The following is a 27,932-nucleotide window of genomic DNA, read 5'->3' on the forward strand; positions in this document are numbered from 1 at the left end:
TGAGGGAGTGCACGACAGAAGAAGCTACTCAGACTCGTATGGAGATAGGTGCATAAGAATACGGGTTTGGCTTACGCTGATACTGTTCACGGTCTATGCGCATGTGCAGCTCTTGAAGGGAAAAGCCGTCGGCGAGTAGTCTTCAGCATACACAGCATTACACAGAATTGCCCAATAGAACTAAAATGAGGCGAGCTCCCCCAGTATCACTGGAGGGACCAGCGACACACTGTCCTTCCAAAGCCTCAAGAGTCAGTGATTCGTAAGGGGTGACCATCTAACTACCTCGTCCAACTCCCTCACCTGAATTTCTTTCCGTTATTTAGCTCCAGATGTACTTCAGACGGCGCATCGTACCTGCGGAGGGCGAACGCAGGTCGCAGTTCTCTCCAGTGTGATGTCGCTATTGCTATCTTCCTGGGTTGAATGCTCCCACACGCACCGCGACATCGATGACCAGAGGGTGCTGTTACTCATCGCAACCCAAACGTCATCAACTTTGAGCAGCCTACCCTAAGAACTCAACTCGTGACTTCAGGCTAGGGAAATTCCTCCGTATCTTGTCGCTACGCAGCATGCAACCGAGCTGTCGACATCCTTCAGACGCAGTCCGGCCTGGGTATAACCGCAAGCGAATTTCCTTCACGTGAGATAGAAAATGTAATTGAGGAAATAAACTCCACTTCGGCATTATGAGAGATGATGAAGACCCTCGGTTGACGGCTCTCGTAACCTCCACGACGGCTTCCGACAAATCACCTGTACACACTTCCCATCCTCGTGATTTTCGATACTTGCAAGGAGCCCGGACAGATGATTTTGTCTAAATAAACCGGATTGGTGCCCTTGTTCTCGATGGGAACTTTGATCCCTTCATTGCAACACCATGGCTACATCGGGCTCAGTTGGGGCTGGCGGGCTGCTGACCTGGGCTGCAGTAAACTTCTTCATGTCTAATCAGAGCTTTGGATGCACTCCATTAAGACATTCCCGTACCACTGTGCACAGTTTTGTGTGGTTCATGAAGCACGGCGACTTTCCTCGGTGACCGAGGGCGAGGTATGTGGTGAGGATTGGCCACTTGTAAGCGAGTTTTTTTTGCTATAAAATCACAGTGGTGGTCCTTCAGAGAGCCTTTCTATGACGACTGTATTCATTGCCAGCTCGTCCGTGTCACTAGAATCGCTGATAGCTGCTGACAGTTGAACATGGAAATGACCGCAGTCTTGGTCACCGCATCTCCATAATATTCACCGGCCTTCAGGCCGGCTGCTCCGTCCTCCATTCGCCGAGAAAACAAGAGCGGTAGCTGAAGATTACCTGGACATGAACGCTTTGTTGTAGCTGGATGTCTGGTGAAGTGCCCAAGTCTCTGGTTGGTGAATGCGAACAACGCTGCAGAGGCGATGAAGTCTCGAAATCTTTACGGTCCCGTTAATTTGTCGAATGTGAAGGCAACATGGGGAGGCTCAACAGGAGGTGTTTCAGCTGTGCGTTTCGTTTGTCGCTTATCATTGCTGATCCTGTTCAATGGGGGTGTCGTGTTGAGCAAGGACGTACCAGAGGCGTTGTCTCAAGAGGGCTCTTCTAAATTGGCAGCAGGAGCGTATCGGGCCCCTGCAACGTTTGAGGGGGAGGAAAAATGGGACCAGAGCTACACTTTTAACCCATCCCCTGCATTCTGGAAGCCTTTTGAGTCCTTTCACGTATCGTCTTTTCCCCCACACGACTTAGGCCACCACCCACTGGAACCGCACCGGCTTATATTTGCTTCGTGCAATAGACAACCAGAAGGTACGCCCGAAGGCAAAGATGCAAACAGGATTAGGAACTGTGCGTTCTGGGCGAAGGTTCTTTGCACCAAAGATGTTGGTGTCGCGTCACTCAGGGCTGGATGAGGAGCATGATTTGGAAGGGCGGCGTGTCTGGAAATACATCAGCCGCCGAAAGCCTCGGGCTTTTCTTTGGATGGGGGACAATGTATATGGTAACAGTGCCCTGTTTTGACTTTCTAATGAAGACCAGATGATGAAGACCAGCTACCAACCATGCCATGCATGCACTGCTCATGCCAAACACTCTATAAGTTTCCGACTTATTGATTCGTGTGCCCTTTACGAACGATATCTGCAGCGGATCACATGCAGCTTCCAACTGCAAAAGATTCGAGGAATTTTTTGTGGAAGCTTTCGGAGGGGAAGAAACCAATCCCGCCACCGGGCCTCATCGCAGCATACAATAGTCAACTTGCCAATAACGAATATAGGGTCAGACGAAAGAAGTGTGCAGACCTTGTCAGGCGTTACTGATTTGGGGCTACTGGCACTGTTCTAACAGAACGTCGACTTACTTATCCGCAGTCGTTTGTTATATGTTACTGCTTACGTGTCATTCTTAGGAATTCTTGAAGAGAGTACCTGCTGTTGTAGGGACTTGGGATGACCATGATATGGGTGAAGACAATGCCAACAAGATGTACTCTTTCAAATATGGTGTGCATCCAGTGCGTAGTCAATCTCTTTTGCACGGTGACCTAACCTCTACTCAGCCACAAGTCTCCGCAGGTCCTAAAAGCAGTGTTCTTCGACTACAGAATTCGGGTTGCGGTTGAGTTATATCTCGTTTTGTGCTGTAGAGTCGAAGGAAGCCATGCTCGACTTCTTGGGCGTAAGCAGATCTGAGGCCATTCGCTCGCTAGAATGGAGAGGCGTGTATTCATCTCACCAAATCTACCTGGGGGAAGATTTGACTGTTAAATTGATTTTTCTTGACCTGCGGTGCGTCCATCAGGGTGGGCAGAAGTTTTAGATGACAAGGACACTGCAAACATTCTGCGCTGTGAACCTCTGTTGCTCGACGAGGCATGTTGAAGCCGCACATGAAGTCTTGCGATGTATGGAAATGTACAGCTTTGAAAAAGATAGCTGGTGGCTCATGGATCTTGGCGACATGCTGGGAGAGCAGCAGTGGGCATGGCTACAGCAGGAGCTCCAAATGTCGACGGCAGATGTCAATGTAATAGTCTCATCCCTGCAGGCGTTTGCTAACCACAGGCAAGAGAAATAAAATGCCTAGCTTCTGGATAGAAACAGCTTGCCTGTAGGCACACCCCTGCTCTACGTGCACCGCATAATTCGTTGGTTTGCCCGTCGGGCAGTTTTGGGCAATTTGGTTCGCAAGACCCACCAATTTTGCGTGCTTGTATCGGTTTAACTGAAGTGGAACTGTCAGGTTTCTTGCTTTGGCCTTGTGTGCTTAAAGTGCTGGCTTTTCTGGAGCATTTCCTTGCTAAACTTATTTGCGGACTGGCAGACACAAACACGTGGGCATCCAAACATCCCATTCTGTCTGTGTATGCATGCGTAAGATTAGTAACAGAGACCTGGAGTCACTTCCCTTGGGCTCGAGAGCGGCTTTTTGCGCTTCTAGCAGGCTCTGCTGCTAAAACACCGATTATCCTCTCAGGGGACACGCACTATGCGGAGTTTGCAGGTACGTCTTTCAAAGATGGGCAGCTTGTAATAGGTGCTTATACGTACGCTCGTGTTTACTGGCCAGAGTACGACTTCTGTCAGTTAGTACGATCGGCAGATTCTTGGAATGTTAGGGGAGTGTTGGCGAATCTCCTGAGCCATCTGTTTCAGCTGTACATTGCCAGCGCCTCCCCGAAAACTGGTGTCTTAACGAGCCAGAAGCCAGAAGCTTTTTGACTGCATTCCACAATCTTACAACTGGGAATCCAACTCCCCTCCAGCAACTACGGCGACTGGCTGACTCTGATGGCGATGAGCTGAATATGGTTCTGAAGCAAGAACAAGCTGAAGGCCACAAAACGAGCAGTGGCTGCGACCCTTCACTGCAATGCTGTATTCCATTGCACACCGAATCACCTCTCTTCCGGTGGATTCCTCGCCACCTCCCATTTTTCTTGTTAGCCCTTTTCCGTGTTGCAACAAAGCCAAATGTGTTTGCTCCAAGGCAAGAATGGAGGCGCCCACGGGCGCCTGCCTTTTCTGGGGCATTCCCGGCGCCGCCATTTGCTCCTGATGAAGTGGAGCAGGATGGGTGGCTCAGCGAAGACCAATCAAGTGTGTATCTCTTTGATATGACTAGCAGCGGACTGGGGCATGGCGTGCCTGAGTCAATGTGCCGAGCTACTCCAGCAATGGTAGAACTAGCTACCTATTTCCTGACTGAAGGGCTTCCATTTGCGTCTTCTCTCAATTCAGACAATACAGGTACTGGACTCCCCTCCAAAGCTCTATACATTACAGGATGACGACAAGCATGGTTTGGTATTTGTTCCTTCCTTCATTGGTCTTTCCGAAGCCGCTGAGTTTTTGCTTCAGGGCCTCGTTTGCTCTACACGGAACGCAATTTCGGAGAGCTTGAATTCATCGAAAACCCGCTGCACATTGTTTTGTTTCCTTCTGTGGACGAAAGTGCAGCGTCACAGCAAGATGTTGCTTTGCAGAGCTCGGGAGGAGGCCCTGGGTCGACTGTTCAGCTTCTTCGTGTGAGGGAGAAAAGTGAAACACTGCGTGACATTCATCATCGGCGGCAGCAGAAACGACCACTAAACTTGCATCGTAAATTGACCCGGAGCCTTTCGGTCAAGTTCCAAGACAAACTTCAGAAATATAAGGAGCAGCGCAAGCGCCTGGTAAATGAGCTGCAAACGAAGCTTTATGAGCGCGCGACAGTTTTGGAGCGTCTCATGGATCTGTCACATGACTTTGAGACTTACACGTGGTCCGCACTCGGCGATAATGCTATATTGTTTTCGCGGTTGTTACAGCTCCACTCAGCGCTGCTCGTGAGCCACGCTTGTGAAGATGAGGGGTCAGACGGCGTGGATATCAACTTAACGCGTACAAGGAATAAGTTATTCGGTTCATGCAGCCTGCTTACTCCGTGGAGTGCTGTTTCAGGCGTGCCGAAGTCGAAGTCCCTCGTTGATTCAGTTTTTCGTTGGCTGTGGGACAAGATATTCGAATTGGATTCCCGCCGAAAAGCGTATAGAAATAGCCTTCCCTTTGGTGATGCTGCAGTTCTGCGCCTCAGTGCTGCAACAGATCAGCTAGCACGCATGTCTGCAAAGTTGCGCGCTGCTAGGCTAGCCAGTGCAGCAGCTTCAAGGCGATTACTGCCGCATAAAATCATTCACACACGGTTTCTTGCGGTAAAGAAGTCTCACTCATTGACGTCGAAGGAGGGCAAAGTGATGCATCGGCTGCTCGTTCACGGGCTGTTCTCTGCAGCAAGTGATGGACTATTACGACGGGCGTGCATGCAACTACAAAGCCCGCGACGACAACAACAGCGTGAAGAGATAAATGAGTTATTTCATCGGGGAGTGGCAAGCCAGCCTGCTGACTCAGGCGCCTTCGCAGATCTCGATGCAGATCTTCATTTGGTATGCACCGTTGTGGATATACCCGCAGTTCATCGTCAGCCAAGTGCGGGAAAAGCTTCCCTTCCTCCGCTAGAGGAAGGAATATCTGTCACTGACCGAGGGGCCCGTGCAGTAGCCGACAGCTGGATGCTTGTGGAACTGCTGGAGACGAAGACATGGATCCTTTCACGGACTTTTGACGCGGTCACAGGGCATCTTGCGAAGGAGAAGCTCCTGTCTTCATTTGCTTCAAAACAGCGAGAGCGTCACGGCGGTATTGGTCAGTGGACCTGTCAAGGCTGGAGAGGTCCCACGGAAAGTCGCATGTATTTGTGTCACCTCTGCATACTAATTGCATCTTTGCTTGCTCTCGGCCTAGTGAGTATCGTCATCATTGGCATTATTCTACTCGTCTGTAAAGTGGTTGCGTGGGCACTGGCTTTCCTGCGGGCAATCTGTAGGGGCAGAGGCGCTATGCTAAGTAAACATACTTCTACCGTACCTACAGGCCAGCGTGTGAAGAATTCGCCACAGCACCGCCTCTCGATGTCGAAGATGCCGTCGGTTGATTGGGTGCCATCGCAATAATGCGAATGCACCAAACAGCCTACCTATACAAGCAAAATGTGGGGAAGCTACTCCCACGGTGTAAACTGCCAGCAGTTTTAAAGTTTTCCTGCCTGAGTTATGCCGTGAAAGTCGACTTTTTAAATACTTACCGTGTGCAGGTTTTCCAACTCTTAATGCTTCACGGGGACGTATTCTCTTCGTCGTCACCTTTTAAATATAGGTGTCCAAGACGAACTAGCAAGAACTAGCAAGAGCTCGTGGGATTAGAATAGCTAGTTGCCCAGCCGCAGCTTTGTTGCTGCCGATACGGCTTAGTCGCAACCTCAGCGGCTGCGTCAGTGGTGTGTAGCTCTCGAGATGAGAAGCGTTCCCCGTATAATTCTTCAAGTTGGGCTACAGGTTAGTGCTGCGGAACTCGAAATCCCGCGTAGGTTCACCCACGCAAAAGGACTGAAGCGAAGACTGTTCCAGAGTGTCTTACGTCCATGGGCCGAACAGGTAACAACATCGTACATTTCTTGTACTGACTATAGCTGAGTAACATGAATTTCAAAGAAGCCAGACCTGCGGAGCTCATTATAGCGCAACCCCAACTAGAACCACACCATGGCTGTATCTTGGCCTTGTCCCCTAACACCAAGGTTAATTTCCGTGGTCCTCGTTCATGGAACAGAACGGTTAAACGAGAACTATGCAGTTCCTGCTACTTGGAATGCGGGTTTTGGGGCTCACCTGCTAGTAAATATCCTACTGAGTGCGTGTGCAACAGCATATTCAGAGATGGCATTCTGTAAAAATTAATAGCAAGCAGCAAACGATGCATCGCGTCAGTTTTAGGAGTCTTCGGCCCCTGCGTAGCTGAGAGCCTGTACAAACTGCAAGCGCCAACTCCACGTTGGCGCTTGCAGTCTGTGCAAGATGAAGTTTGCGTTATCGTGGCACTCAGTATAACCGCGTGCCGGCAACCCCTGAGCTACACAGATTGACAGTGTCTAGAGCTCTCTCCAATTCGTGTAATGCCGCAAATACTTTCGGAGTCCCCGCAAAAGAAAGAACTCGGCGTTCAACCGGATCAAGCCCCTTTAAACCATCGGGGGCGGTACCACTCGCCAGCTGCCGTAAACAAGCGCCAAATGCTTCCGCGTGGATCTGCATGTGGCTGAGTTCCTTCAGAGCCTTCGATGCAAATGTGCTTTGCCGCTGGTTCCCCGCCACGCTCACCTCTCCCTCTAGAATGCAAGTCTGTGCTTCGTTGAGTTTTGAATCTTGCGATCGAGGAGCACTTGAAGGGGAGCACGAATGCAGCGATACTGGAAGCCCCTGAGTGCAACATCGAACAGCCTCACGTAGACCCCATACAGCAGCGGGATGCCCTTAGTTACACCTCGGGACTCTCAAAATAATCCCAACGAAGTGCAAATTTCTATGAAATACAACTTTATTGTTTTGCTAATTAGCCAAACCTTTTGGCCGTCAGTCGGAGGCTCAGTGGGATCTCCTGAAGGTGCTCCTTGCGCAATGCGTTGCTCAAGTCCCGATAACTGGAAGCGAAGCTGCAATCAATGTTTCCAACGCACGCCGGGAATAAGAACCATAGCTGTGCTGCTAGTACTAGCTAGTTCAAGCTCCAAGGCACGCACACAGACCTATCTACACACTACTTACCTCTGACATGGATTGAGCTAGCAGGTGCCAGTTCCTTTCGGCAAGAAGGACCATTCGATCTACTGCCCAAAGCTTCTTCGTTTGCTCTGCAAATTGCCCCGCATCAGTTCCTACACTGGTGATGTCATTTACTCTCGTGCTAAGAGCTTTTAGAGGGCCCGACAGCGCAGACTCGAGGTCTGAAGCTACGTCGCTCTGAAGACAAAAAGGTACCCACGTTGCATACAAGCCATTCAAAAGCCGTTCCCCGCATACACACATAACTCGGGGTGATGAACATAAACACATTATAATCCTATGCAGCCAATGGCGCTATATACGTTGACAATGGCCTAAGATGCCACTTTGTGGGTGATGCGTACCTTCAGCTCCGTAAACTTCTCGCGAAGTTCCTGGAGGTAAACCTTAGTGTTCTTCTGCATTTCAGACGCTGCCGCGGCTATGGTCTGAATGTCACTTTGTATGTCCTCTACGGAGTGTTCCAATGCACTTAAGCGCCTTTCGACAGAATACTTCCACGAATCGTCCCCACCAGCTCCATTCGCCATGTGCTCTGAGCTTGCCTCATCAGATTGCTCATATCTGTACCCATTTGGGAGAGGGAACGATGTAAACAAAGGCTCTCCATTAACAGCTTCGCTGCAAGGATCGCATAGCACACAAAACTGCTCCTCAGCACAACTTTCGCGCGCTTGGCAGCTACACTGTCGCCAAACTCCAGGAGCGAATGCGCTCACACTGCCCAGATGCCGCTGCATGCTTAGACAAAGTTGGTGACGTCAATTGCGGGCTAAGCGCCGGCTTACTTGCTACGAGGCCACCGACCACTGGCCTTTGACTTCCTGTTAGGGCGGCTGACCCTCCCTGTAGCACCTCTACGAACCAAGTTATCAATGGACCGCGCTGTTTTTCGGTAGCTCCCTTCCGTATCACTAAGATTCTCCCTGTTCATTAAAATGTCCGGAACGTTCTTTTGCATACTTGTGTCTCTTTTTCCATGGCCTACACCATGGTGCAGGGAGTGCTCACGGTGTCCCACATTTCCAAAGCCAGTGCCGCCACCATCTTTAGGCATGTAGCCGCCTGTTTGCTTCTGGGGGGCCATCTTCCTTTTGCTCTCAGCTGAAGCACTGCTGCATGGAAAACCCTTCGGAGCCTTCAATATTGGCGTTTGCTGTTCGCCAGTGGCCTTCCCTGGATCCACACCTGCATGCATTCCACCTCGCCCTGTGCGGTAAGTCGCTTGTTCTTCAGGAACAAAGCCATCATGCTGCTGCTCGCTGCCACTCCATGCTGGCTCGCCATTACCACCTACATCTCCCGCCACTTCTTCATCAGTAGCACTGCAACAAAAAATCGCATGTTGTTCACATCAGGTGAAGCCGAAAGCCGTCCGAATGACCTCTACAGGAACTCACGTGTCAGTGGCAACCAAAGTGCCACGCGTCCTAGTAACGAAAATGCCATATTGAGAAACTTCCGAAACGCCTTCTGCGGAAAGCTACAAAGCTCATCTTACCAGAGGGCTTCAGATTTCTGGCTATCTTGCTGGCTTCCCGCCAAGTCGGCAGCTTCAACATCCTCCTTATAACTTGGTGCCATAGCTCCTGGCTAAGGAATTGAAACACGTGCAAGGCAAGAGAAAGCACACCCCAGAAACAACGCACTTCTTGGCCTTCTATGCTGCTTCTTTGAGTACCGAGCACGAGAAGAACTGAACTCCTGAGCACTGAAACCAAGGAACGTAGTGCTTCTGAAGTGTTTCCCTGACGGCAAGAAACAGACTCACTGTTGCGCTCTCCTCTGTATCCGTCAGGTCGAGTTCTACGTGTGTGCCATCAAGAGCAGCCCTGACCAAAGAGCCAAGCTCTAGCCCACGGGATTTGCCGTTCAGTCCTGCAAGGTGCTTTGTGACGAAATCCTGAAGTTAAAGAACCACAACAATAACACGTAACGCAAGCGGCCCCTACCTACTATGCGTGCTGACTGAACATTTCGTTTCACGCAGTCTGCGTATGAGTCATTTAAGGTGAATGGCCCTCTAACATTGGTCGAAGACCGTTGTACCTGTGCTGGTTCAATAAGGCCTTGCGGTGTGAATGCTGTGACGGGCTTCAAAACCGGTTTAAAATACCAGAAACTGCCGTGCTGTGCGAGCAGGCACAGCATCATGCCGCATTCCTCTCCGTCACTGCTTCTTGGTTTCAGCGGGAGCACTCCTAGGCAAACCCACTCATAGAAGTCGGACGAGCTCGGAGGAATCTGGCCACAGGGAAGGTGAGGAAATTCCGTGTCCTCCTCTAGCCCAGCACGAGGGACTAGGGCGCTCAGCTGCAACACAAGCCACAATACAGCTAGCAGCGGGACGTGAGTATGGGCCCAAAGCTCCACCCATATGTCTTTAACCTCCAATGTGGTGGTCTTAAATGTCCCCAAATACTCTTCAGCGTCAACCCCTGTTTCTCTGCCACTAATTCAAGCGCAACAACGGCGAAGTTTGCTGTTACAAAGTGACACGAATGTATCCACTGTCCCAAGTGAGTCTCCTCGTCCGCAGTACTAACCTGGACAGTGCCATCCGCTAGTTGAGCAACAGTGCCGCCGGTATATATCGCCAGAGTACACACGATGAAGCTACACCGCTGCGGTATGTAGCGTAGGTCCACAAGTAGTTCCTGCTCCTGTTGCAGAAGCCGGACGCTTTTACCAGCCAACGTGGGGTTTTTGTAAAAGACACAATCCACGTACGTTCCATCGTGCTCGAAGAGGAAGGCGTGGATGTCTGCATCATGGAGCATCCACAGGACAAGAGAATTTCCTGCCTCGGGGCTGCTAAGGCGCCATCCAATTATCATAGGCCGTAGGAAGCCTGCTGTGTCCACAGTTCTCCATTTAAGTCCCGAGTGTGTGGCAACTAATGCTAAGGTTACATTGACCGGGCTTAGTTGAATTTTGCCAATGGGCCAGGAAGGCTAGCCGCATGGTGCACTGACCAACATCTAAAGTCTTGCTCGAATCCGGGAGCTGTAACTGCACACTGACAAAACGCAAAGGCGTGTCTTCATTGTAGCCCTCTCTGTTTGCTGGTTGCAGGGAGCTTATGCCCAACCCGTAGACGAATTCGGTGGCTTCGCCGAGCTTCCGCATTATCAGCTTGAAGCAACCCGAACTGTCAAAAAGCCTGAACGGTCCTGGATCCTCGATCAGTGTTAAATTCCGCGCGAGAGAGAACCAGAGTGACGCTGCAAAAATGTCAGTTGTTGCACCCAAACTCCAGTACAATGAAAGGTTGGGCAAGTGGCCGGCACCGACTCGTCCTAATCAATCTAGATGTGTTTCCGATTCCCCAGCAAAATACCGACGGAAACTAGGCCAGCATAGTTATGCGACTAGAGAAAATGAGAAGCTTTGCTACCCCGAAGGTCTTCATCTGGCAGACACCAGTAGGATATGGGTTCCCTTATATATGGGACGAGTGTATATTGGTTAGCCCTGACAATGCACAAGGGAATGCTTCCAGGCCTTGCTGCGTCAAAAGGAAACGGTGAAAATCTGGCCCTCAGATTGCTCTTCAGAGCACGCCACAGAATGACAATAAGCAGATCCGAAAGCTTACGTGAGTGAATCAAACGCCGAGTGAGCCACTGGTAGGCACTCCAGTCTGCGCGGGGCCCAATGCGAAAAGTCACAAACTATAACAAAGCAATAAACTGAGACACAACTAAACAGTATTGCTCTCAGTGTTACGAAGTTGTTCCACCCTATTCCGAACAAGAGACAGGCAGCAATCATGCAATTTTGTGTTCATAGGAGCTCTGTAGTGAGCTGCGGCCTCATCTCGCTCCAACATGATTTTCCTTTTGCGCTACATAGGTACCTTTGAACCCAATAGAGTTACAGAAGCCCAAATAGACCCTTTAAAAGCGAACGATTCAAGTCTACTCTTGGTGTGGCTTCTCCAGAGCCTGTGGTGTCCCTTTGTATCTGTATGTCTGCACGCTCCATCGTGACAGGGCGAGCCCCAATCCCTAGCCTTCCAGCGGAACAGCCAATGCTAAGGTCTGAGGCAAGAGTCTGGTTTCTCCAAATAAAAACTATCTAATACTGCTTCATCTGCAGAATAATAAATCTTGCAACCGGAAGGGGCTGAGAATAATAAATGTTGCAGCTTGGAGGATTGCACTAGGATGCCTCACACTGCGAGCTCCAAGAGTAAACCGAGCATGGCACGCTGCTTAAGCGGAAATCCTAATGATTCATCCCGATAACTGGTGGATACGTACTTGGCTTATCTGGACCTTCAAATATAGTCCAGTGCTGCTTAAATGAAAGTAACTCGCAGCTTGTAGTTCAGACACAGTAGGTCATTCAGCAACGATGGGCCTGCAGTCACAGTGCGACCCACTGAAAATCTGGGCTGCTCGGCGTTATTTTTAAAAAATCACACAGTTTCCTAATCTCGATTAGTGAATGGAACAGAATGCGTGCCGTGCCCTACGATGGAACTGGATAATTCCTCCGGACACTATGACTGCGCCTACTTGTAGCGAAGTTGTGAATGGGTGCTAGATAGCATCACTTATCTATCTGTACTTATCCTTAGCCACTACACGGTCATCTGTAAAGAGGCAATGCTGGTGCAGGTGGCCTTCTAGCTCAATTCTTAATCTTGGGACTGTAGTTTACTGGTTGAATGGTACAAGGCATTTTGTCTTTAATTGAAACTGCAACACTCACTTGAATTTCTGCCAGCAGACTCCTAAAATTCCTCGCAGGTTTGTAGCTCCATCTCTGAAGGAACCTACTTTCAGTCACAGTCCCTTCAACAGGAAATGCCAACAACAAGTCAGGAAACGCTGAGTTAAGCTTTGCTAGATAAAGTCACAAAAGCCTTTCTAGCTTTCAATGTAGATTCTTCCCTCTTTTAGCCTCTTGCCTTTCCGGTATATTTTCTGCTCGCAGTCATTCACTTCTGAGTAGTTTGTGCACTTGAAACTCTCACTGGAAGCACTTAGTAATTCCTCCATTATTATCGTTTAAGCTTTCTGACTCTCAGCACAGAAGCGCATGCCTGTAGATATTTATACATGCTACTAGTTACTCTCCATCTTCTGTTCCACACAGATTTTCTGGGAACGTTGCTGCTGAAATTATTCATGGCAACTGTGTTCTAGGCTTATCCTCGGACGTAGGCAAATCCCCCGAAGCAAGGCCTTGAGTTGCGCACTAGTGAATTCACGCGAGGTGGTCATTCTCTGAAGACAGTGGACTGCCAAGCAAGCACTGGTGTAGCGCCATTTGCATTTTGTTTTACAAGAGTCAAGAGCCTGAAGTAGCTTGGGGAGAACATACTAGGGTGCCCTTCCTAGGATAGTCAACTTCCTACCAGTGCATTACCCAGCGGGTCTACATACGAGTTATCGTAGAGCCCTTGATAGCCCTCCTCCGCTTTTTCGCCAGAAGCAGCTGAAGTTGAAGTGGATATCGACTCCCGCGTTACCAGCACCGTTGATGCTGGATCAATGATGCTGGATCAAACATGCTGTTAATCTCTATTTTCCGTCTCAACTAAAGCCGCAGTTGCGTCGCTTGCGTGGCCAGCGGCGCCTGCATTCCAAGCGTTGCCTGCGGAGTCAGTCCTTTCGGCAAAAATCCTCCTGAGGGCACTTATCGCTCTGGATGATCCTCTTGGTGCTATTGTTATCGTGACTGGCTTTATCCCTGCCAGCATTCTAGGCGCTGACATGTGCAATCAGGACATCCCTCAGCTACACACAGCATGCCTGCTCTGGTGCCTTCGAGCTCCAAAACCCGCCCTGTTCCAACGATCGGCAACGACCCAAGTCCTTAGAGTTCAATGCCTTCGTGCACCCAGCGGTCACTGTCTCCCTGGCGAGTGCAACGCATTTCCGGAAGCCCTAGCGCTTATCTCGATAGTTATCGGATAAAGTTTCGGTCCTTGGTTGGCTGCCCTACCTGGCCCTGGCCTTGTCCACGTGTTTTTTGTAGGCACTATTGTGCGTTGGACGCGGCAGGATGGCACCTGGCATGCTCAGAAACGGCCGCTCCAGTCTTGTCGCCACCTGCACCATCCTAGGGGCCAATCTATGATACTCTATGCTTATAGTCACCGTGGAGCTTATTGCCGGCGTCGTCAGTGCGATCAGGGCTTTTTTCGATTGTCTACATGCACCAATCAGGCCTTCCTATGGCATGTTCCTTTAGTTGCTTCTTTGCTTGCACTGTCCCGACAGCTCAATGACACGAAACAGAATGACCGAGCTGCGCGGATTTCCGCGCTAATATGCTAAATTTCAAAAGGTGGCCCCATGCTGGTCTACGAAGCCATGCTCATGCTGCTCGTCTACACACAGGCAATACTACCCGAGTCCTCACTTGGAGATATCAGTCGAAATAGGTGACATTCCCCGTTGCACTGTCTTCATAAGCGACGCCCAAGTAGTCAATGCTTGCTGCGAGAATTTTCCCATTGTCGTTGTTCGGGGTGTTTCCCGCGGCACCCAGCGCCTCCAGTGTCAGTGTCTGGATATTAATGGGCACACCAGAATTCTCCTATTCTTCTTTCCTCGAGCAGATTTCTGTGTTGCTTTTTAAAGAGAATGCTGCGATTTTCCACCATGGGCATGCAGCACAGTTTTTCCTGGGTAGTTTGCACTTGCATTCTACACATCATGCCGCTCCTCTTGTCCGTCGAATCGCGACGTCTTTTGTCAACTTTGTTTGACCTGGGTTCAGTTGGCCCTCGTGGGTCGCCAACTAAACGTGTAGAGCTCTAATTTTCTCCGTTGTTTCCTTATTGTTTCCTCGGGCAGTAGCATTGATCTAGGTCTACCTTCGTAAACACCGTTGGTGTTGCACTAACGAGTGCTCTCGTGCTGCCGCCCCCGTCATGTGGCAGCGGCTGTAGTGCTACTGAAAACTGCCACTCGACTGGAGGAAGAAGATTCACAGCGGCTCACGTTTTCGCCGTAATCCGGCAACCTCTCCGGCTTGGCCCATTTGTGGACGGTCTTCTGGGTGTTGTCTCCTCAACTCAGCTCACACATTTTCAGGGTGTCTTTGGTGCCTTATTGAGCTCGAATTTGGGGTCTCGGAGCTTCCTGCTTTTCTGTTTGACTTGGTTGGCAAACTTGGGCATTCAGGAGCATCTCTTGTCGAACGTACCTATTACGCACCTGGTCCTCACGTGCATGGATAGTGTGCTCTGGAAAGCTGAAGTGCTAGAAGGCCATGGGTTGGGAACCCGTCTACTACGCACGTGTTTTGTTCTAATGAGATGCTAGAGAATTCATTCCTGGGGCAGCCAGCAAATTGTAGTGACCTATGCCTGGCTTGGCACTAACATTTCCCTCACATTCTGGCTGTATAGGTTCATATTGAATACTACTTATCAAAGGTGAGTAGAGACAGACACTGAAAAAGAAGCAAGCAACGACATCGTTAGTCCGTATTTTGAGGGATGCACACGGTATCCTTCTGCTGTTTGTCCTTCTCAGCGTGTTCGTAAGGGGCATCAAAGCTTCAGCGCCTCTCGTCAGCCCTCAATTCTGGGCTGAACTTCAGGGCGCACTGAGCGAAAGTCCCCTTACGTGTTAATCGCTTCTACTTCTTGCGGCAATTCGCATCTTCCCAACTAAATGGCCCCAATCAGTATTTCGGGCCTCCACTATAATGCTGTGTGGAGCGTGAAAAATAGAGCCCGCGGCTGTTTCTCGCTTCGGCACTCGTTGTCTTTCCCGCAAAATCACACCTATCGGAGCCACTCTATTTTTCTTGTTGTTTAACGGAGACAAAAGTCCCACATTTGTCAACGTGTCTTTGTAAGTTACAGCAAAGCATCTCCAGCACACTAATACCCGGTGCACCTCATTCCGGTGCACGTATGCTCGTCAGAATGGCGACAATGATGGGCTCCTCGCCATTGTCTAAAGCCCGCTAAGTATTCCCCTCCAACCAGGTGACCGGTTACGTACCAAGTCCTTCTACATTTGAGCAGTGCGCATATCTGCACGTTTGTACATGTAGATGATGAAGGGCGACGCCTGCAACACGGGAGCTTCCTGGATGACTTGCGTTATGCCCAGTAGCTGCAATGCCGTGGCAGTGGTGAGGGACAGTCAGTTGACGTCCAAATTCGGCCAGGCAATTGCCTTCTCCCGGCACCCAACAGTATGCTGGATTCTTTTCTAGTTCAACTCTGCACTAATTAGCACACTATGATATGCATGTGGTGAGAGAGAGCACATCGCGTTCAGGCGTTTGAGGTGTAATACCGCCAAGGTTGGCAACAGAGGCCCATTGGGGACAGCAGGCTGCTTGCCCGCGCCAGAAATTTAGAAAGCACCAGCTATTGTCAGACACTTGCTGGAGAACGTGTACACAACACTATAAAGCACGGAGAGTGCTGAAGGAGTTTTCTTTCTTCTCTTGGTATAACAAGGTGTGGCTGACACTGCCTCCTTGCCTTAGCTCAGGAGGCGAGCCCGCCCGAAAAACTGGCAAACCGCAGAACGAAATATGCGGAACGAAAAGGAAAATGCGATAGAAAAAGAGCGGTATGTTGCCTGCATGGCGCTTACTGCAAGGCAACTTTCCGCAGTAGTACGCCAACAGGAGAGCTGCTCAAGCAGGAACGGCGTGACACGGGGAGGTGAAGTTGTTATTTCCTGCTGGCTCACTCAATTGCTACAAGTTTATTTGTCACTATAAAACCAGCACGCTTCTTGACAGGAATGGAATTCCTGACTGTTTAACTAACCAGAAAATGGAGATATTAAGCGTGGTGAAGCATTCGTCTTGCCCATAGACAGCTCACCACTGCTCCTTGAGGACACAAACTGACATATATCACCCTTGTGTATCAAATTACTTATGTTACTGCCTTCAGATAATCATTGGCTGTACCGCGTTTGAGATAAGCAATTTGTACAGTTGCTACTCGAAGAATGTTACGTACTGCCTGTAGGAGGGGAAAAATAGTGTGATTTAGGAGCTCGCTTATTGGAGTCATGCTCTAGAATTTCCTGATTCCTACTGAAGAGATTTTTGCTGATCTCCCCAGCTAATGGCGCAAATCGCAGCACTCCTCGTTGAGGTTCAGTGGTTTGTGACCATCAGTACTCAGTGGTTGCATAGACCATCCTACAGGATCCAATGTTGCTGGCAAGCTGATTATTTCATTTCCATAGCACATCGATTTCTGCTGTTTATATTCACCTGACTGCGCCACCAATACCAGAAGAAACGCATTCTTATCCCGTACTTGCACCAGTGGAAACGCTTTGTGGTGCATAGGTAGTAAATATGAAGCAGAAATAAATTCACTTCCAGTTTAGGTATTGGTTTTTAAACGGGACGTGGGCAGAACGAGGCTCAGGTGGATGCGTCAAGGATTCAATTAGTACGACAGTAGTCGAAAGTAACGAAGCTGTGGGAGGCGATTCCTACTTTAATCATGAAGGGCGGGACTGAGAAGAGCCAAAGGCCCGAATACTTGATCACAAGCTAAGTTTCTCCGAAAATACGGTGGTCATGAACTACAAAGAGTGGTGGCTATGGATCACGCAGTTGACACCAGTTGACATTTCCGTAAAGGGGGGAGACACTACAACGCTAGCGAAAGTCCAAGAGGAAAAAAGGGACGACAAAAACAGACAAAAACACTAAAAAAAGAAAAGAAATACAAAATTGGAATTTCGAGCTCCAGGCCCCGGTCTTCCTCCGCCAGTACCGCACTCAAAGACACCCTACCCCAGATAGAGCAGCAGAGCTTCCTACACAACATGTATGCAGGAAAAGGCAATGAATCGAGTTATCACGTAGATAGTTCCTCTAAGAAAACTCCATATTACGAAGGCAGTATGTATTCGCAACTTCCTATGCCTTCCACAGTGGAAGGTACTGTGCAAACCCCACAGAAATCTAAACTTCTAAGCCAGCTGGGCTTGCTCTCACATGGTTTTTGTAACGATAACAGGGTGTCTATAGTTCCTTCCCTAAACAGCCTGGGGTAGTACAAGGGAACTCTTACACAAAAGGCTTGCACACGTACTGAGTGCACCCAGTTTAAGACAAATGTGCAATTAACAACACCCTCCAGCAATTCGGTACTCCTGTGTGGAAAATCCGAACAGTAGAGTTTTTAAATATCTGCATGGTCCTCGTTTCTCCGAGTATTTTGTTGCTGCACTCTTCAGCATACCGAAGGATTGCTAGGCGCGGTGACTTGCTTGGGGCTGGCTGCCATCTGTCTGCGTTGGTCATGCTACGGCTGTCTGTTTAGTGGCTGCAGCTCCACTGAAAATCCGTTTTCTACTGAGAAGGGAGCCCAACTAAGTTGACCTTTCATCTCACCATACGGTTAGCCGCTGACTGCATGTGATCGCAGCCGCTGCCGCTCTTGGCGCGAAAGTACCACGCCCAGTGTGTTGTTGCCACCGTGTTATATTTCTGACGGTTTCAGAGCGTTGTGCGTGCTGTGAAAGTGCCAAGCTTCGGTTTTTTGGGCTGGTATACGAGCGGCCTGGCGTGGTAGACGGCTGGGGTGTCGCTCCACCGGTATTTCCACCTCTCGTGGGTACGTTTGCGTACTTGTGCTGCTGCATGATATCGTACTATTACATATTCTTGACAATTGGCGCTGCACGTTGAATTGCTATTTTTTGTTCAGCGTCACAAATGAAATCGCAGGGCGAAGCAGGGGAGGAGCCCCAGCGCACCGATTCCCCAGCTCAGCAGACGGGCGCAGAAACTCAGGAGGAGGCCTTTGATGAGCCAGATGACGAGTTAGAAGAGTTCGATGAGATAGGTGAGTTTTATGACCATACAGCGTGTCCCGATGGTTGTGGTCGCAAGGAGAATGGACTACAAAGTCAAAGCTTTTTCGCTGAGATGTTGTTGTTGGGTGGCGGGGGTTTCCAGGAGTAGCCTGCTGTACTAAGGAAACGATGTCCACGCAGATGGGGGACACGACAGAGCGTACATCAGAGAGCTCCGGTGAAGCCATTGGCAGATAACTTCATAACGAGTTCGCCATTAAAGCTGCAGGAGGTTCGTGGGAAATGTTTCGAGAGGGGGAGAGTACAGGCGGCTTTTGGCTCTGCCTATGCGCACGTGCAGGTGGTGAAGTGCCGGTGGACGCGGAGCTAAAGCAGTGGAGTGAAGACTGGGATGCAGCAGGTGATAACATTTTGCACGGAGGCTTTCATTCGGCGAACTGGGTGTTTCAACCACCTGGTCAACGCCTCTCTTTATCACATTGTAGGCAGTGTGGTAGAGCAAGAGCTGTGCGACAAACTGTCTTAGCCAAAGGGAGAAACGATTATTATATGGTGCGCAGGTTGGGATGATGAAGACCCAGATGATGAATTCCTTGAGCATTTACAGCGTGAATTGGAAGCTTTTAAAACAGCTTATGCTAGCAGGACTGCGCAAACTCGCAAAGCTGCATGACGGTGTCGCAGGCGTGTTTGGGTCGCCCGGCAGTCCTTGTGCACAGTAGAATGGGCTGGCCGACCTGTATTAGTCATGTGAGGATACATTTTTGTTATAACATCACGGATAGCCCAACACGTCTAGATTTCAGCTGACCTTGCCTTCCATGACCGTGAGACCCGTTGAGGTTTTCCTGGAGGAAATGCCATTCCTTCCGAGCGCTTAGATGATACCGGGCTCCCGCAAGTATTTCTCTCACTGGCGCTGGACACTGCGTAAAAGCATCGCCATTCAGCTTCGCAATAGAGTGGGGAGGGGCGTCACGTTAGCGTTCATGACGGCGTGAGCACCACTCCCATGTACACCTTAACAATAGCGTGGTGTGCGAGCCTTCAACGCTCTTCTGCGGAGACAGCCTGCTGTCCTTTTCAAACCTATAGGGGCAAACTTGTGCTGAATAGTGACGGCTCGCGTAGGAGTGGTGTAGTCTTTGCGTCGCTTCACAACTGTTCTATTCCGTAGCGAGTTGAGCGAAAGCCTGTGGAACATATTGGTCGGTTCAAGCTGGGCTAAGGTGTTGAAGTGAGCGCTTGCGTATGGCTGCAGCCCTGTTCGTGTTTCGGTAGTCCAGCCTCGTGAGGCAGCGGGCTGTACATACCAGTACTGTACTGCCCTTCTGGTCTGGGGGCCGCTACGTTTGTTAAGCTGAAGGGGGTGAGCGTAGTGTTCACCAGCTTCTGTGCAGTCAGAACGGGAGGCCTGAGAAGAACTCAGAGGCGTATTGAGGTCATGGACAAAGTGGGAGACCCAAGGTGAACATGTGAACTCAGCTTACATTACGCACAATGCATATATTTTTAGGCGGCGCTTGCATACAAGAAACGAATTGGGGTGGATAGGTTGCAGTTGACGGTCACTTCTCTGCTCGGGCCTCCGGTTGCTGCATGCGCTGCAAGCCCCATTGTTACGATTTACATTATAAGGATCCACAGTGAGATGGCGGGTTATTAGAGCTCCAAACTCATGAACACGACAAATAAAATCCACTTCAGCACGTCTTTGCAGTCTTATTCGCGTGCTTCCGCCAGTCTAGAAGGCTACGAAAAGCGAGGTAGAAGGTGGTCTCATCTTCCCCGACATAGGGGAGGGGACTAGCTCGTCTCCTTGCTTTTTGCTTGGTGTGCTTTTTATATTACTGGAGGCGGTCGGTCTCTGGGACCTCCAGATTTGTAGGCCCTGGATCACCAGCGGCAGCAGTGGCTTTTCAAGGGTGAACGCCAGCCCCACAGGGCGGAGGCTAGGCATCGGCTCAGGGACAAAGGCTCTACCCAAGTCACTAGCTTGTATAAAATACTGGCTGCTCGCTGCAGTAGCATCACTTGCGACAGCATATGGCGTTGCAGCAGCGGCCGAGGCAACAGCAGCGACGACGGCAAGACCGAGCAAGCGCTGCACGAGCGGAAAGTACAGCAACCAGCAAGGAACTTGAACGCGCGCATACGTCTCTACATAAATATGGAGGCCTTCTTTGAGCGCGAGTCCGAAAAGAAGGGGTCGGCTCCGGCCGAATCGACCCAACTCCCGCCTCCAGGGAACCAGCTACAGCATTCCCAGGAGGATGACGAAGTGGATCCGCTCGATGCATTCATGAATGGTGTGAACGAAACGCTGCTTCGCGAAAATGCTGAGATAGAAGAAAGACAACGTCGAGAAGCAGCCGGCGAGGCGGAGAGGACGGACAAGGAGCGTTTCTTTGATGACGATGACATCGCTGCTGAATCAGTAGAACACCTCAACGCCCAGAGAGCCATCTCAGTGTGTCGTGGGAGGGCTGGTAGATGAGTGCTAAGACAAAGGCATGAGTTCGCACGTGCTTGAGCGAAGGGAGGACTGAGTCGGTGGAGCTCGGGGGGTTGAGCACTTTGTCTTTCCTGCAGGTCTGCATTTTTTGTTCTGGTGCAGCTAAAAGAAGCCTCTAGAGGGAAGAGAAAAGCGCAGACACAAAGCAGCAGCGCGGCGACTGATGATGAGGATGAACCGAGGGGACGGTCTCTCCCTGTAGTAAACCACGATGAGTATGCGCCACTGTCTCACAGTGCCTCAGCCTATATGTATCATTTAGATGGTCATGCTTCTGCCACTGAAGTACTGCCCATGTACATAAATGTATTTCTTCAGATTACTTGCTTCAGTTCAGCTGGTGGGGACTCTTTGGCCGTGTGCAGGATCGCTTATCCCAAGTACACGGTGGACATATACCAAGAGCACGCTGATGTGACAGCTCTCACTCTAGAGGCTGTTGCAGAGGTCCGCGATTCCTTGCAGCTGCATACTACAGGCAAACAAGCGCCTCGTCCAATTGCTTCATTCCTTCACCTTAAGGGCTCCCTCCCAAAGGTCAGAAACACGCAAAATATGCAGTAGCACTGGCAGCGGCAAAGCGAGGGAAGCTCGTATTGAGGAGCCTTTTGAATGCGATTGCTGTGGCTGTGCATGCTCCGATTCAGCTGCATGGAAAGTTGTGGCTTTTGTTCTGGCTTGGTTGCGCATTCAGTTCACTGCTGCAGGGCCAGCTTCGCTTGTGAACATCAGAACTGTTGCGTGTTTTGCTTAAAATATAGTTGCGTCGAGTATTGTTTGCTGCTGTCAGTGTTTCGAACTTCAGAATATTTTGAACGAGTTCACGCTTCATTCCACCGCGTTTTGCTTTTGCTCCGCGTTCTGCTTTTAGGGCCTGTGGTCTGCTCTGCAGCGACGTGACTACCGACTGCCCACAGCGGTTCAGGCTGCGGCTATTCCAGTACTTTTGAAAGGACGTGACTGTCTGGCTGTAGCTCAGACGGGGAGCGGGAAGACGGCCGCATACCTCATTCCCACGTTGACTCGCGTCGTCAGCCTTAAGGACAAGGACCAGTGGCTTACTCGCCACGCAACCAACGACCATGCGCCTCCATCATCAGCAAAGGAACAAAGAAGTGGGCCTTCAGTAATTATCGTATGCCCCACCAGGTGCGTTGTTAATTATGTACGTTTTGTGCCTTGAGCCCTTCACGTTTGGAAGGCTTTTTGTGTTTTGGAATCCAGTATGTTAGTAGCAGTGCAGCGTTGAGTGTTCTTCCTACAAAGCGATGATAGCATATCTAGTGGTTTCATTGGTGATTACGCGCTGTTTCTCCACCTGAAAGAGCACCGGAGAGCTCTTCGGTGGCCGCTTTTGCTGTGCCAGTAACAAGATTAGATTTGCCACCTTATGTTTTTATTTGTTTGTTTACGTCCCAGGGAGCTGGCCGTGCAGGTGGATGGAGAGATCCATAGCTTCACGCGAGGAGGGGCCGATGTGGCTGTGAGTCGTCTGTTGGTCGCTGGCGGGTTTGATAAGACCGAGCAGTTCCGCGCCTTGCGTCGTGGTCCCGACGTTGTAGTTTGCAATCCTGGACGTATGATAGACTTATGTAGCCTGAAAGGCCTCGCTGGCATTTTTGAGAAAGTCGTTATGGCGGTAGTGGATGAAGCAGATAAGATGGTGCAAATGGGCTTTGAGAACCAACTAAAAGAAGTCCTCTTGTCGTTGCGGCCAGACAGGGTCACGTGCATGTTCAGCGCCACCATGCCACGCAAATGCGAGGCCCTTGCGAAGTAAGTGTTCCGGGCAGTAGCAGCAGCGCGATACATCCTATGCGCGTGCTTCGACAGCTGACGACTTCAACACGGTGCGGCTCTCGCCGTCGCAGAATAACATGGTGGCCCCACGGCCGCCTGTTCACAAGGGCCGTGAACTTTAGTCCGTGCCACTTTTTCGTTTGCAGTAAGTTTCTTCGCAATCCAATCCGAATAACCGTCGGCGAAGGAGGGCAGGTGAGCTGGTAGCCACGGCAATGCGCTGTAAAACACAGCCTGTGTGTACGCACAAGATTTTGACTGTAGACTTGAGTAGAAGCTTTGAGGGATACGCAGTCAGACGAACTAGAGCCAGGTCTTGCTTTGTTCCCAATGCTTTGTGACGGTGTTCACCTTCCATTTCACAGGCGGCGCACACTGTCCAACAGAGAGTACAGATTTTGGACGGGGAACAAGCCAAATTTGACTGGCTGTCCAAAAACCTGCTCGGGCTGCTCACACTGTCTCAACAACCTGAAAAGCAGCAGCAACAATACAGCTTACGGCCACCACCGACAACAGTTGCAGCGGCGGCGAAGGCAGGTGGCATCGTCTTCTGCAACTCGCAGCAGAGAGTCGAGGATCTAGCATTCCTTCTTGAGGGTGCAATTGAGCAGCAAATAGTGACTGAGGGGCGATGTGGGTCGGGCACCACAGCAGCAGGAGCAGCAGCAGGAGCTGCAGCAGTTGCAGGAGCTTCGGGGGGTTCTGGGGACGCTGCATCTCGAGCGGCCGCTGCACGTCTCCTACGCGGCGAAAGCTCGCAAGACTTGCAAAGGAATACTAATCAAACTTTCAAGTGTACGTCTCTCGGGTCGCAGCAATCCAGACGTCTTTCATTTCTCGTTCTCAGTGTACCGTGGCCTGCAGGGAGGGCATTCTGCTATGCCTTGTGTGGCAGCACGTCAAGTGCACTCGTCTGAAGCGTCTGCTTGTAATTATGGGCGTTTTCGTTCTGCGTAGTAGCTTTTAGGGCGTTTTCTTCCCCTGTCAGTCTCCTAATGGCGATGCATTCGCTGCATTGTTCGCAAATTTTTCATGAATGCCCCTCTCCAGCGGGCAAGCTGCTCTGGCTCACCAGAACTCGCATGAATGCTCGGCGCAGTGTGGTTGTGCACTGATGTGTTTATTTGGCACATTTTCGCTTGTTTGACATCTGTAGAGTTTTTTTCAATTTACACATAAGACAAGATTTGATATATCGTGCATGTTGGCGTACAACGAGTGTGAGTAGTCTGCCACTGTACATGATCTACTTAATGTGCATCAATTTATTCTACTATGCTTGGAGCCTTTCTCGATACTGTTGTTGCCTTTTTTGTTACTTAGATGTGGCGATCCTGCACGGCGGAATGCAGCAAGGGGAGCGTCTCGCCGTCATGCGTCGCATGCAGCATCACTTCCTAGGAGATTCAGGCCCTGCCAGGACCCCATTGGTTCTAGTTGCTACAGATGTTGCTGCGAGGGGACTCGATTTTCCGCCAGCTCTTTCACTTGTGGTGTGCTACGATGCGCCAAATGATCCGGAGGTGTATGTACACCGCATTGGCCGTGCGGGAAGAGCTGGTCGGTCGGGTCTCGCATGCTCATTATTCACAAAACAAGAAAAACGCCAAGCCGCCTTTGTTGTGGAGAAGATGGAGGTCTGTGTGGCAGCTGCCCTTCTTGTTATAGTTTTGCTGTCCTTGTCGATCCCACCAGATGTATTTGGTTGTGGAAGTTTTGCGGCTGAACACGGCAACCAGGTCGGAGGTCTACGCTCTTTCCACTGAGTACTTTGTTTCATTCATCCTTCTATGGCTTTCTCAGACTTGCGGTCAAAGTGTCCCACGGTCTTTAGTGGAGTTTGCCATGCAATTCCGTAAGTGTGGTCACCGGAAGCGATAATCTCCAAGTCCTCAACGTCTTTTAACGTATTTCTTAGCGGCATGGTAGCGCTTTTTCTAATGCGTAAAGGCCTTCTGGATTGACCCAACTTCAAAGCAGAGTGTTGCGTTATTGTTCGCTGTGTCGATTTCCACGGTGCCTCTCTGTGCGTGGTGCTGTGAAGAAACGTACGGCGAAACTCAGCAGAATTCAAGCTTGGCATAAAACTTTCTGTTTCTGCAGCACCTTTTAGAGAGGCACGCTTGTCTGGTCTTCGGGTGGTCTGGCAAGGGGGCAAAGTGGGCCGAGAGCTAAGGCAGCAGCAGAATACGTCATTCGGAGGTCTTGGGTATGCTCATTGAAGTATCTGGCTAGTTCTGTGCACTTTGCTACTGTTCTTTGTGGCTTTTTCTTGGGGTTCCACGGAGTGATGGCAGTTAGCACTGGATGGTATGAGTTCCCACTTTTGCTTCTCTTGTTCCTTTTTGGTCGCAGATTTGATACGGGGTGCCAGGTAGAACCAATTGACAAATCATTGGCATCTAATGCACCATCAATAGCAGAGGCAGCGGCAGCAGCTGCTGCGGCGGCAGCGGCGGCAGCGGCGGCTGCTCGGGCTGGGACAGGAGATACGGCACAGGCGGTGGAAGATGACCCAGCCACTAGCGGGAGTGTTTGTCTGCCTACCAGCGCGTCAACCAGCAAGAGAGGGCGTTGGGATAGTAGGGAACAGGGTAGCGGCTGTAACAGTGGCGCGAGTGATGGTGGAGGGTCGGCTCCTGGTAGTACAGAGGGGAGGAGGGCAACCCTGAACTTTGCCAAACGTGAACAGAGGCGTCAGCAATGGCTATCAACTCTGGAGGCTCGGCGTGACCTGAGACAGCAAGAGCAACAGAAACGCAATCGGAGCCGACGGGATCGGAGTGCCTCTCCCCGCCGGCGTGCATTTACAGAGAGGCCCGCGCAGACTCCTGTTGGCCAAAGGGAGACGCAGCGGGATGAAGTACAGTGGAGCAGTGCAAGCTGATGCAATGCTACTTGTCGTGCCAACGCCTTTGTTTAGCCATTTTGTGAAAATAGGGATTCTTATTGCGCTTCCCAGTGAGGGAGTCGCCTTAAAAACTGTGGAGGCAAACCTTGGCAGTTCATCGTTCTTTTACGTATCTTATTCGTTATTGCAGCAGCTTGTCAAGTTACCATAGGCAGCTTTTCTGCTGGGGACAAGGAGATGCCGCATCTGGTGCGGGTGGCTTGGCACTATTTGTTGACCTAGTCAAGTAGTGCTCTGCTGCCCTTACCGGCGCCCAAACTTCAGCTTGGTGTTGTCGAAGCTCCATGAGGGTTGCTCAGCTCGCTATTGTGACTTTACTGTCCGTGTCTAGGGTGTCCACAGACGGAAGATGAATCGGTGCGTGGTGCTGCTGCCGCGTTTCACTGCCTAACCAGTGCGAGTATGTAGATTGCACCTCATTGGGTTTCAGCTTGTTTTGTTGCAACACATTTTATAGGGCGACTTCTCCAGACAGTTCGATTTTGCTGGAGGGCGGGAAGATTGACGCGAGCCTTTGTTGGGCCCGTGGCAGAAAGAGCTCCAGCCGATTCGCTCGTTGCCCATGAATGCTTCTGGGACCTGCCCAAGTGATCAGCTTTGTGTTGAGTAGAAGAATTGGGCGGGACTAGTGTACAGCTGTACAGCTTTGAAGGGCAAACGCTAGCTTTGGCCCGCACACATTATAATTGAAGCGGCGTGCAGATGAGTCAGCAAAATGTAGTGCATGATTTGTGCTTCGACGGAGTCAGAAGTATTTAGAACTAAATTCAGTTAGCAATATTCAAGATGAGGCCAAGAAATGATTCCGCCTCATCCATTCGGACGTACGTAAGAATTGGGATGGAGCCGAGTTGGGCATCATAGAAGTTCATAAGCAAAAGTGAAAACGTAGATGCTGACACTGTGCGTTTACGCTCGTGTACGCTCGTGAAGATAGAACAGATCTTTACGGAGTAGCGTTCGTGAGATTAGCTTGAAAAGAGTCCAATGCGTGACACCATCTCCCCGGGTCAGAGGTGCTCTACTCAGGGAGATATCCGCGGCTCACTCATTTTGGTCTGCTTGGACTAGTGCACCCTGCCACAACGTGGAGTAGTGTTGGGTCGAATCAATGGCTTCTGCTCTGAGTTGCTTCAAGATTTCTGTGCATACGGCCCACAGCCGTCTCATTAGACTCTATTTAACAAAGTCAAGGGCCATGCGCCTCGCGCAGTGGGTCTTGGCGTTTCAAGGACCGTCATTTGTTTGTTCTTCGGCTTGTTGAATAGTATGCTTTGCCTAGCACACGCAGGGAGAGGCGCGCATGGTACGATGGAGCCATTGCAGCGGCGCAATTAAGGGTATTCCTATTCCAATAAATGCACTTTTGTAGAGCCTCTGTTGAGCCGACGTTATTCTTACGGGAAGAAAACCGTGGCAAGTTTTCAGAAACACTATGTTTCAGAGGTTACGGTGCTTTGATGAAAATCTCTGCAGTTATTGCAAAATATGCGATATTTGTTCCCTTGCGTGCAGGGTAATACTGTTAGCGTAAGATGAAAAGGACCTTGGAAAAAGAGTGAAATGTGTCCGAAATTGCTAAAAGGGATGCGACTGAAAGTTTTACGGCTCTGGGGCCGTTCTGAGTTTGGGTAGCCTTGAAAGGTGGTGTCGAAGGGTTTTGTTGCATTTGATAGGAGCCGCTATACACGCATCACATTGGCTCTCACACAAAATCACACGCATTGGGGGGAGCTAATCGCCCTGAGAGCGGCAAACGAACTGAAGGTGGTACAGTGTCTCGGAAACCTCCAGTGGTTTCAGCGTGGAATAGCAACAGTATGATCTCGCAACGGGCCACAATTTCCTTTAGGGCGCCTTCTTACATGTAACATTTGAAAAGCGCCATACCACGCTGCCTCCAGCACTGCAATCCAGCCAACTGTGGCTTCTTTGGTGGCCAGATGAACACTGAGAAGCGCTGTGGCACAACATGTAAAACAATGAAATTTTAGTCCATCAATGTTTTGGCGGCATCTCTAAACAGTATGCCACGGTGCCGATGCATTCTCTAGTAGCACCTGCTGGCTGCCGATAAATGTTTGCTGCTGAGCCATACCATGTCCCTAATGGCATACTTGACGGCTCACTGTTTGGAGTATGTCTTTTGTTGCTAATTCGCTCGTACAGCGTGGCCCTGTGCCCCGTGAAAGAGTTTCTGGGACAATTCGATCATTGGCGGTGTTCGGGTGCGTGCCTCAGAGCTGACAATATCAAGGTCGGTCGCAGTAAGAG

General features: G+C 50.3%; 4 protein-coding genes across 4 annotated transcripts; 3 read left to right on the forward strand and 1 right to left on the reverse strand.

Annotated features, from left to right (window-relative positions):
* Window positions 1-1,406: 1,406 nt before the first annotated feature.
* Window positions 1,407-5,983, forward strand: ETH_00019995 (uncharacterized protein; the record flags this gene model as incomplete). Its single annotated transcript, XM_013375858.1, has 10 exons — window positions 1,407-1,794; window positions 1,889-1,987; window positions 2,134-2,267; window positions 2,399-2,492; window positions 2,636-2,777; window positions 2,910-3,053; window positions 3,368-3,492; window positions 3,645-4,088; window positions 4,230-4,238; window positions 4,350-5,983. 10 exons carry the CDS (start codon window positions 1,407-1,409, stop codon window positions 5,981-5,983), a joined length of 3,213 nt encoding a protein of 1,070 aa, XP_013231312.1.
* A 924-nt stretch (window positions 5,984-6,907) lies between these two features.
* On the reverse strand, window positions 6,908-10,777 carry ETH_00020000 (uncharacterized protein; the record flags this gene model as incomplete). The annotated part of the gene is made up of 10 exons (XM_013375859.1): window positions 6,908-7,285; window positions 7,429-7,518; window positions 7,631-7,825; window positions 7,993-8,269; window positions 8,437-8,973; window positions 9,150-9,241; window positions 9,420-9,551; window positions 9,698-9,961; window positions 10,195-10,412; window positions 10,624-10,777. The coding sequence occupies 10 exons, from the start codon at window positions 10,775-10,777 to the stop codon at window positions 6,908-6,910; spliced, it is 2,337 nt and encodes a 778-aa protein (XP_013231313.1).
* A 7,551-nt stretch (window positions 10,778-18,328) lies between these two features.
* Window positions 18,329-19,102, forward strand: ETH_00020005 (uncharacterized protein; the record flags this gene model as incomplete). The annotated part of the gene is made up of 3 exons (XM_013375860.1): window positions 18,329-18,458; window positions 18,770-18,829; window positions 18,990-19,102. 3 exons carry the CDS (start codon window positions 18,329-18,331, stop codon window positions 19,100-19,102), a joined length of 303 nt encoding a protein of 100 aa, XP_013231314.1.
* A 1,497-nt stretch (window positions 19,103-20,599) lies between these two features.
* Window positions 20,600-25,634, forward strand: ETH_00020010 (ATP-dependent RNA helicase, putative; the record flags this gene model as incomplete). Its single annotated transcript, XM_013375861.1, has 11 exons — window positions 20,600-20,899; window positions 21,047-21,159; window positions 21,310-21,481; window positions 21,816-22,093; window positions 22,364-22,720; window positions 22,891-22,939; window positions 23,110-23,542; window positions 24,071-24,384; window positions 24,551-24,602; window positions 24,851-24,956; window positions 25,103-25,634. 11 exons carry the CDS (start codon window positions 20,600-20,602, stop codon window positions 25,632-25,634), a joined length of 2,706 nt encoding a protein of 901 aa, XP_013231315.1.
* Between the last annotated feature and the right edge of the window lie 2,298 nt (window positions 25,635-27,932).

Source organism: Eimeria tenella, genomic scaffold, assembly GCF_000499545.2.
Source record: "Eimeria tenella Houghton genomic scaffold, Eth_scaff3, whole genome shotgun sequence".
In the NCBI taxonomy this organism is placed as follows: domain Eukaryota; phylum Apicomplexa; class Conoidasida; order Eucoccidiorida; family Eimeriidae; genus Eimeria; species Eimeria tenella.